The sequence below is a fragment of the Stegodyphus dumicola genome, chromosome 5 (assembly GCF_044657685.1).
Source record: "Stegodyphus dumicola isolate Sdum_Otavi_A_Nest chromosome 5, ASM4465768v1".
Lineage (NCBI taxonomy): Eukaryota > Metazoa > Arthropoda > Arachnida > Araneae > Eresidae > Stegodyphus > Stegodyphus dumicola.
In genome coordinates this window covers 90,574,679-90,586,277 of record NC_140772.1, presented here as the reverse complement: position 1 = coordinate 90,586,277, position 11,599 = coordinate 90,574,679, and the positions used below count along the sequence as shown (strand labels likewise).

The 11,599-nt window shown below is 28.8% G+C and overlaps 1 protein-coding gene across 1 annotated transcript in view; it reads left to right on the top strand.

The window, feature by feature from the left end:
* Positions 1 to 2,528: 2,528 nt before the first annotated feature.
* LOC118181837 (cell adhesion molecule Dscam1-like) overlaps positions 2,529 to 11,599 on the top strand; it is a 1,450,682-nt gene continuing 1,441,611 nt past the window's right edge. The window contains exon 1 of the mRNA XM_085816862.1: positions 2,529 to 3,193. Within this exon, the coding sequence (XP_085672988.1) occupies positions 3,130 to 3,193 (64 nt within the window). The 5' untranslated portion in view covers positions 2,529 to 3,129. The remainder of the gene's footprint in view (positions 3,194 to 11,599) is intronic.

Here is an 11,599-nt window from a genome sequence, read left to right as displayed (position 1 = left end):
TTTAACGGGGACTGGAGTTAAATCATCACGAAGAATAATATTTCAATTGTAAAAAGAAAAATTAAAACATGTAATCATTGTCATTGATCGGAAATTAGTTGACTTTTCAAGGGGAACAAACCAACTCCCGTTCAATGAACAATAATTGATAAAAATACGTAAATAAGGAAGTGTTTCGTCTTTACTCGAGTTTAAGTTAAAGCCAAACCGGCAATTCTAGTCAGGCCAAATATTTCCGCGAATAGTAGGAATTATGAACCAATGCTGATACTCAAAGAACTTATTCTTATGAAGCATTTTAGTCAATTCAATTTGGAGTAAAAATCAATTACTGCAGAGAAATCCTATAAAACTCGAGTAACCGTCCCCGATACTTTCATGTTTATGCATTTGAGTACTATAATATTTGTAGAAATAAAACATTGGAAATTGTCATTATGAAATCGAATTCAAAGTAAAGTTGAAATAAACAAAGAAGATTATAAAAAAAGGATAAATAATGCAAACTTTGTAAAAACAAATCAAAGAAAATATAAAAATAATATAAAAATAATATAAATAAGATCAGTGAATGTACATGAAGATATAAAGGCCAGAAAAGGTATTAAGGAACTTACATTCTTTCTAGTGGGGGAGTTGGCAAAGTGTTCTCTTCGTGTCTGACTCAGAAGTGTAGGGTGTCCGAAAATTCTTAGCGGCAGTAGGGGCTTTGAATAATATCAGTCGGTAAGACTTGGGTGAAGTAATTTATGGTAGTGGGTGGGACTTGGAATTCTTGAGGGATGTTTTTTGTGGAGTTCTTATCTGAGAGAGACCGTCTGTTAAGATTTTTTTGAAAATACTAGTGAATGGAAATTAATTTCTGGCTAATTGTCGTGTCGCAATGATTAAGAATTTAAGAAAGGAAAAAGGCATTTTCACTGTCCAAGAGCTAATAGACAGTCTAAAGGCATGAAATAGGCCCATTTTTTTAGTAACAGTATAGTAACAGTATATGTCTGAAGACAATTAGCTTTTTACAATATAAACAATTGAGTAATTACACTATGTACAAATCTTCCAACTGACAGTCATCCAACTTATACCGCCTTCTCAGGTTTAGGAATAAATTATCATATCCCTATCAGTTAAATGATTTAGAATGAGTATTTAACGCCTGCTCTTTTAAGGCAATGGTTGATAAATTGAAAGGGAATTAGATTATTTTTGAGAATTTTGATAATCTAATTCCCTTTCAATAATTCAAATAATCTAATTCCCTTTCTATAATTCAAATAATTTAATCAGTAATTGATTTTTACTCCAAATTGAATTGACTAAAATGCTTCATAAGAATAAGTTCTTTGAGTATCAGCATTGGTTCATAATTCCTACTATTCGCGGAAATATTTGGCCTGACTAGAATTGCCGGTTTGGCTTTAACTTATAACTCGAGTAAAAACGAAGCACTTCCTTATTTACGTATTTTTATCAATTATTGTTCATTGAACGGGAGTTGGTTTGTTCCCCTTGAAAAGTCAACTAATTTCCGATCAATGACAATGATTACATGTTTTAATTTTTCTTTTTACAATTGAAATATTATTCTTCGTGATGATTTAACTCCAGTCCCCGTTAAAACATTATTAACATTTTGCTTTCAAATTACTTCAAAACATCTTTCAAAATATAACTTACCAGCGTGAATGCACACTTTTAAAATAATTCTACTTTAATTAAACTTAGGAGATAATATAATCAATTAATCAATACTGTTTAGGAAATAAATTATTATTAACTAACTTTGCAGCAATTGCGCAAGTAATAATAACTTGTATTCGCACTAAATGGATTTAAGATCATATATTAATATATATATGTATGGGGTGTATTCTGTTGAAATAAAAATGCGAACGATGAAAAAATTAAATGAATGAGTTTATAAATTTTCTTGAAACAAACAATGAATATTGAGCGAGCAGTAAATATAAAAACAATAAAAATAAAATTAGTAAAATTAATAGTAAAGATTAAAGATAAAAGGAAAACGAATTGTTACTTTTCCCATTACGAATCATTAGGAGTTTTATATCATGAGAAATGCAACAAGTAACCATATTGCTGAACTATAGAATGAGCAATTTGATAAATCCAATAATAGTATCATGTGGATCTCAATAACATAAGGGATACAGAAGTATTTTAATACATTTTTAACTTACTTCCATTCTGAATTTCGCTACTGCGACTGAAATATTTTCAGCGCTTACTCTCACCAAAGTGCAGATGAAAAGCATTATAAATTTGATAAGCGAAAGAATTCCGCAAATTTCAACCTAGAGAGCACCGCTCGGTTCTTGTCAGGAGAAAACTTGTTACATCTTCGCCTCTCCAATTTCCATACACGAAACGCCTTTTTTATATTTTTTTACAACTTTTGCTTACCATTCCAAAACGTGTGACAGGCGCATCCCACAATCCCACGCGCGCCATTCCTTATTCAGGACTCCGGAACGGCCGGCGCAACCCACATAACTGGAGAAATCGTCACTCCGAGCGGATGTGCGATTTTCCTGTTCCCAGGAGAATATACAACGTGGTTTCTCTGCGTGTTAGGATCGGCGTCAGTATTGGCACATTTTCGGATCGGCATTCTATGATTTAAGGGAGGAATTATATCGGGTCTTATAGTGTGTGGAATACTGTTACAAAGTACTGAAACGATATTAAATATATAAATATACTCATAAATTTTAAACTTTTAATATTTAAATATATCCAAGGCAGGAAATGTTTCACCATAGAATGTAAGCTCTCTCCTTATCTCAAGAGTGCTTTATAAAAAATACAAAAAAAAAAAACTGATTTATTTTTGAAGAGATTGATATATACTCAAAAATTCATTTTAATTTATGGATGTTTACATAATTAGTATTTTTAAAATTTCTGTAATTCATTATATTATAATGCAAATTGAGATTCTCTAGGAATAAGTGCAAATTACAATTTGTTGAGAAGCTGTTTTAAGTGAAAAATATTCTTTTCTTTCGGGTCTGAAGTAACTGAAAATTGTGTTAAATTTGGACAAAACTGTCTTGCTGTGAATAACGTTTAGAATTACACTATTGAAGTAAGAAGATACAAGACTCCATGGCGTCATTTATGAGCCTTATTGTGATATTTTTTGGACTATTCTGCATTTGGAGCAGACAAGGTATGTGGCTAACTATATTTGTTGTAATAATTTAAAGCTTATAACACAAAAAATGGGAGCTACACGCTCATGAAAGTAAAAATGGGCGAAAAATGTCTAAATGTATCCATTCCACTTAAAAAGAAATAACGAAAACTAACAATATGTGTGTCATTCTGCTTTATTAATATATTGACACTTTTCTACGGTTAATTTCTCTCTTTCTTAGAAAAACCTCATCTATAATCACAGTATAAAGAAGATAAAATAACATAATTAATAATTTATAATTTGATATCATTTACTGATATTATGAATACAAATAATTTAATGGCGCATCAATAAAAATAATTTTAATTGCAATAAAAATAATTTTAAGACTTGTTATTTTTTGCGTTGGAATTATACATATTAGAAAAAGGGTATATTAAAATCAGCCACTATAAAATAGCCCAAAATTTCCTATTAAATTACAGTAAAAATTTGTTGCTACATATACCTCAGTATGAGTGCTCTCGAAGTAGATAAAGGTGAAAATTTTTATAAAGATATAACTTATTCAATACCGCTTATTCGCTACAGCTGCATATATAACTGAGTACAAGAAAAAACTGTATACTGTATAAAAACAGTACCTATAAATGTACTTATAAAAACTTTGCATAACGATTTATATCTGTAGTTACTCTCTTCATGAGCGCGATATAAGTTTTAAAATTTAGTTTCAATAATTTAATTTTTAGATACCACTTGATATGACTATGATTCGTATATAAGCAACGAATATATTCAGAGATTAATAAGTATGTAAGCACAACATTTACATTTATCTGATTACAAGCGAAATAAATTTTGCATATTTATTAATCACGTATGAATGCTGTAAATTTAATTAGTCTTTTTTTACACTGTGCTATTATAAGTTCCAAATGCTGAATATGACTTATCAATTGAATCCATTACTAAATTTAGCTTATTAGAACAATTTTAGCATAGATTATCATAGTAAATAACGTTTTATTTATTGAATGTTTTTTTATTTCCATAAATATAATGAATAGTCGTTGTAATTAATCATATATATTACACTATTGAATTTTATTTTTACTTGAGATCTTATTATTTATCACCTTATCTTATTATTTATATACTTGAGATCTTATTATTGTATCTTTACTTGAGATCTTATTATTTATCACCAAAATTATGTAATGTAGGTTAAAGAAACTACACCGAAATGTTACAAAAGTCACACAATTTTTAAACTCGCTAAAAATGAATCTTAGTTACACTGAAGTTTAACTATGCTACGGATAAAATATTATCCGTAAAAAATTATCTGCTGCTGATAAAATTATTATCTTTAGCGGCTGATTAATTATATTTTGATTTGATTTGCCTGATTTATGTACGGAGGCAGAGAAATGGTTAACATTTTTATTTCTCTGCCTGTTAACTAAGCGCACAACATGAAAGAAAACGGTCTTTGATGATTCATTCCTTTAATGCTAACAAACTTCTTTCTAGACGCTAAACAGAAAAGTTAATTCGGCTCATATGCGCTTGTAAAACTTTGCATTCCGTTCGAATAAAATGCATTTCATTCATTTAGCTTGAAAGACTGAATATTAAAGCAGATATATTGATATCAGATAATATGCCCTAATAACTGAAACCTCATGGATAACAATATCAATCATATATAATACTATCCAAATCTGACAAATAACGTTAATATATGGCACATTTCTTCTGTAATGTAACTGTAATAAATACCAAAGTAAAATATATAAGAATGTTTTAAAGTATTCTATTTCCGTGTAAAGTATTCTAAAGCAAGTTATTCATTTTTGATGGTATCTAATTTTTGAATTCTTTTGAGAAATTTCAAATTAGAAAGAAAGTGCATTTTATTTCCCAGAAAGACATTTTTCTGGACATCCTTGCGAAACAAGTATATTGGAATAAAAATGATTTAAGGCAACGAAAGTTGGAAAAAAAATGTTTTCAAGAAACACCCGTAGTCTGGTCAGAGCCATTAAAAATATCTGACCCATATCAATTCTTCAAATTTGTTAAAATATTTGTTGTTTGTATACTGGAGCCACAGCTTTTGGTAACTTTTTGGCGAGCTAACTACAATTTCTCTTCTCCTTTCCTTAATTTTGTAGCATATTGATATATATATATATATGACATGTTCTCGGAAGACATCTTTTTAATTTAATGTATTTAGATTTTAGGGAACATTAGTAGATGTAGAAGTTACTAGATAAACAAACTTAAACATTAAGAAATGAAAAAAATGGCCCCTTGACGGTCTTAAAAAGTGGTATCTGAAAGTTTATAATTTTATAAAAATGTAGGACATAAAAACTCGTAGAAAATATTTCAGCAGATAGACAGATAATAATATATTTTCCTTATTACTCTTCATTACTGAGAGAATTAAAAAACAAATTTTAAATAATCAATAGAAGTCCATTAAAATGACACATTTACATGTTAGTGAATTAATTAATTTATTAAATTTTAAATGAATTCACAGAATTAGCCAGATATAAGAAAAAATATGGATGCAATAAAATAGATTAAAATTCCTGTGTATTTATAAAAAAAGATTTAAGAATGTTAACATCTTAAAATATTAAACATCATTACATTTTATTTTTTTTAAATTTCTAATCAATGCAAACATTGCATTTTTTAAATTTAATCTAGCTTTTAAGTCAAAACATTTCAGAGGAAATTAAGATGCTGAATATACAATGTAAAATTCATATTTAGAATAATTTCTAACTTCAAAATATACCTATTCCCCTGGGATCTCCTGTTACGAAATGCATTCATTGTAAGCGAATAACTGATACTGCAATACTTCATCTACTGATAGAAACGTATTCTAAAATTCTTGCTTGGAATGTTGCCAAAGGCTACCAACTATTCGCACTGGGCTTTTGGTATCGTAGCAAAACTTCTCATTTACACGAACTCTTTTATTCATCGAAATAAGAAAAATTACACGTACTTGGTTTCAAGATCTATAGGAAGAAATCAACTTATTTGCTGTACGTGCAGGAGACTTTGTAGCATTCTGATCGCTGAGGAAAAAAATCCGAAAAAATGTGCTTGCATATGAACGCCGACAGACAATAATAAATAGTTCATATTGTTAATTTTTGTTTGAAAAATCATAGCCTAAACTCTGTTTATATCTGTTATTGACAGTAAATTTCATTCAAGCTGAAATATTTATTTATGTATTGGTCTACTTCAAAAATAAGAATATTTGAGAAAATGAGCATTTTTTACTAATACTATCTTAATTAATCATATGATATTCGCAATACAGCGTCAAAAATACTGGACGAACAGTATATGATTTTTAATGACCATTTGAAACAAATATAGTGTATCATGTTAACAACTCGAAGAAGAGATTTATTGCTTTTAAAATTAAAATTTCATATCCTAGCACAACAGTAAATTTGTTCGCTGATAGTATGTGAGAATTAAAGGCTACGACTGAAGTGATATTACAACAACTGAAATATGAGAAATAATTTTATTGTAAACCTCGTGCGGAAAGGCAAACTTGTATACAGAAGAAGAGAGGCTGGAATACTGCATAACTACGATTTGTGATAATTCAATCTTTCATTTATTAAATGCAATCAAATACGTCCATAAGATGTTAATTATGAAGGAATAACACTATAGCAATTATTTTTATATTATCCCTTCCGTTCGTCACAAATATTTTGTAACTTAAGTTTAAAAATCCGACACTGTGTTATGTATTTTTAACTTCCCAGAGTTAATTCTTAAAACAGTAACTGCATTATAATTGCTTCGATTTAAAATATTTCTGTAGGTAAACTCGAATCTGAATGCATATATAAATAAAATGGCAATCTTTTATTTCTACGAGGTTTTTATTATAAAAGGCCTATTAGTCTCGAAACGCGATATTATGTTTTCCATATATGCGTATATGCGTTGTTTCACTTTTTATTCGAGTTTGCTATCCAGAAAATGTAAGATTATTTCAGTTTTAATATGTCTCATTGATTCACATATGAAGCTATCTAAAAGCAATAGACGCAATTCTTACAAATATTATTTTTTTTACATTTTTAATCTGAGAAATTGAAATAAAAATGCATTTCATTCCTTCACGATATATCTAATGAAAACATTAATTATTTTTTAGAATTGTTGTGTTGTGTATATTTTGTCACGAATCAAATACACCTAATTCTCATGTTAGTCTGAATGTATATATATCTAGCATACCATATAACGTTTCACTATTCCATCTAGGCTGTCTGTATTGTTAATCTCTACTGATAAATCACATTAAATTTTACAAGAGCCCTTTTGGGAATCCGATACAATCTGAATCCTATAGGATTTTATATCATTATTTTTACTGTTCAAATATGTTTTCAAAATTTCTCAGTTTTAATAGCAGTTTCTTTGGACTTAATAAGAAGGCAGTTGTGAAATTGCAGTGTTCTTCATTTCAATCTCAGGATCTATATTATTGTCAAATGCAATTAAAGTAGAGTACACTGTGAAAAAAAAAAGAGGGGCACAGTTCTATACTTCTATTTCTACTGGGGCGATTGACGAAATTCAACTTGCGTTTTTCATTTTTCGAAAGCGCGACTTAGGATATGTATTAGATTTATATACAACATTGTTCTACTATAGGTGTTTTAACCCAAAATCATATTTTTTCTGAAATGAAATGTCAATCTTTTTGCATAGTTCGATTCTACGGCTCAAATCACGCCAAACTGCCAAGTTTTATAAAAATCGCACGAGAAGTGTTCAGAAAATTATCTCTCAAAATTTTAGCTCCTCAGTATTGATTGAATTTGGTATTTATTTATTATTTATCTCTTTTTTATTAAACTTATTTGATATTTCCTTTCGCATTTCAAAATTTAGGTTCATACCAAACAGCATTCGCCCATTGTTTATGATTTGCTTTTAAATTTATATAAATTTTTCGAAAACAATTTTGAATGATAATCTGTTTTTAACATCATCTTCATGTAGATGTATTTCTAAGCATACCTGCAAAAAAATATAGTTTTTATTCAATATTTCCAAAGATATACGTGAATTTATGCATAGGCGCGTTTTGAAATTTGGAATATAAAAGGATAGTAACATCAAATGTGGCTTAAGCACTTATATTTTATTTTATTGGTACTTTTCCATTTTGCCGGTGCAGGCGATAAAGTCGCCAAAACTGGTGTAACCGATACGAAGCGGTATATCCTCGCTGGTAACCTTTTACGCCTCATTTTCAAAACAAGTCGCAGCCATTTCTTATTAGATTGACTGTTTCTTTCAATACTGGAGTAAAATTAAATAGAATTTTTACCAGATAGTTTAATTTTATGCCTAAGGCCATTCGCGGTAATTAAGTCAATTAGGATGTAATCACATCGCTCACCCGAAGGTGAAAATATAGAAAAGGCAAAGTCAAGGGTTAAATTCATCAACTCTAATGACAATGCATTAGCGAAGTAAAGCACTGCGGTTTTACATAATTTCTGCGTAAGCTGTTCGTACGAATTTAAATAATTCCTGCATTTAAATTTGTTGAAATTAATATAGATAATTAGATTTTTGTAGCGTAGTTTACGTAGATGAGATTGGGTCACGTGATATGAACCGGAGAATCAGGATATTGTACCGGGAAACCATAGTAAATTCTCAAATTAATGTCTTTCTACAAAAATTTAAACGATATTGAAAATTTTATGCCTTCAGAATAATAAACTTTTAGCTATTTGTTAACATTTTGTTAACATGTATATTGTATGTTGTCGCCAATAAAGTCTGTTTGGCGAGATTTGCGCCGGCGAAACGGAAAAGTATCATTTATTTATATATTTATTTGTTTATTTTCATACAATTTTTAGGTGATGCGTTTAATGAGATATTTAGTCCAAATTAAAGATGACAACTGTTAATTACACGCAGAACGCTAATCTATCCGAGATGAAATGTCAAACTAACCAATTTTAGTTTTGAAGTAAAGTAGTTACTTAGTTTTGAAATTGGTAGTTAAATTTAAATGAAATTTACAGAATGTAAATTTTTGGGCTTAAGAAATGAAATAAGTTTTTGTAACAGATAACTCATACTTTTTCAGAATTTAAAAAAACTTTTTCGAAGTTCTTTCAGACATTTGTTTTGATTACAGTACTTAGGTATCATCCCGTCGAACGTGAAAGTTGGCTATTATAGAACCATGAAAGCTAGCGGAGATGATGCAAAATTTGCGCCACGAAATTCTAGATTGTATTGAAATTCATGTATTGCTTCTCAAATTGAATACAAAGCTCAGAACTTTGAAAGCGAATTAGATATTTTAATTATGAATTTTGAATCGAAAGGTTAATATTGTCTCCAGGATCGAAGATCGATAACATTAAAAAGTTTAATACCTGCTTAAGTACATTATAATATCCACACACATTTCTCTGCGATTAACTTTTATACGAAAGGAGAAGTTGATTGTGACACATACGTAGTCTCCTCTGCTTCATTATAAAACTATAATCCTTATAACGCACCTAAAATAATTTGTAGGAAGAAAAGTTTTAGCAGTGGAAATTAGAAAACTTTAGATGAGACAAAATTAAGATTTATTCAAAACTGACGAACTTCAGCTTCTTATTTAAGAATATTTAGTTCATCAGGATTAATATTATTTAAGCCAAACAATAAACAATTAATATGTAATTAATGCTATCATTTATTAAATATTTATATAAATTATTTTTTAGTTATCTACTTCTAAACTGTAGAGTTATTTCTATTCGGCATAAGTTTAGAAAGAGTTTATATACAAATTCTTGCATTTTTTTTTTTTTTTTTTTTTGTGACTTAGCCATCTTCTAGTCATTAGAAAGAAAGAAATTACTTTATTTATCTTACTAAATGGAAATAATGTATAATTGTATAAAAATTTTAAAATATATTTATGTGATTTTTTTATTTCTGAATTTTGAAAACTTTTTTGTTCCGCAGTATGATAACAATGCGTTTTGAAATACTATGCCCACTTGAACTGCGTGAAACTTTAAAGTTAACAACAAGTAAATTCTCAACCAAAAGTGATAAATACTCATGTATAAAATTGAGAATTTTTTCTTCAAGAACTTACCGTTTTCTAAAATTTTGTTGCAACCAGTTTATTTATTAAAAGCTAATAATGATGAAATTTTTTGTGAAAAGTGTTTATTTAAACTAAAATCTAAGCTGAATGATGAATTTCAGAAAGCAGTGTTACAAATAAAAACATTTTTTCCGGCTTAACATGTTTTAATAATACGCAATACTTCAAGTTTTATTTGAGCATACGCACGGCGGAAATATCAGAATGGGAGATTTAATCGTTTCCTTTAATTATCTTATTAATTCACAATTTCGTTTAATCTTATACGCTCATAATTTCCTTAGTTCTCACTGGTTTTGTTATTCGATGTAACTTTAAATCCTTATCTTCCAAGTTTTAAATTGTCTACAGTGTAACTACCTTCTCTATTTCAAACAAAAATATAATGCCTTTATTTTACTTTTTAAATTATCAAAAACTGATCATATTTATAATACGGGCACTGCATAATATTTATAATATACATATTTGATAAATTTTATAAATATTTAAACCAAATAAAAATGTTTCTTATACCATATATTATGTACCTGCGTTCAGACGAACAACTTTTACTCCACTTATCAGGATTAATTCGCTTTACGGAATTATAGTCAGCCTGGGAGGAAATTCAATAGACAGCTCCAGGGTAGGACTTGAATATATATTGATTCGACTTATTATGTATGCAGATATTATACTCTTGCCTTAAGTATGCAGATATTATACTCTTGCATACTTGAGTGTTTACACTTCTTTGTGTCACGATAGTATATTGTCGTGCAGTTTTCAAGATATATCTTCTCATAGTTTAACTTTTAGTAACTTGTTTTCAAAGCTTTATTCAGTTAACTCCTACTTATCTCTAAAATATTATGCGAATATTATATAAATAATTTTTTTATTTTTAGCTACAGCTTGCACGATTACAAACTAAATATAATGTCACTAAAACTAAACAGCTGAATTAAACAATTACAAATAGCTGAATTAAAACTTTGTTGACAAAACAACGGTCCTTAAAGAGACATTTAGGTTGTATGTTAGCTCTTAAGCACCATAATAAATTTTAAGTTTCACTTGTTAAGTCTATCACTAAACAGATCCTACGAGAGAACGGGATAAAAGCAGCTACATTATGATGTGACCGAAACTGCATTTAACGACTCACTCACAATTTGCTGCTAACAATTCACAGTATTTAAACGCTTTTGTAACCTTTCCAAGCAATTAATTTAAAGCAT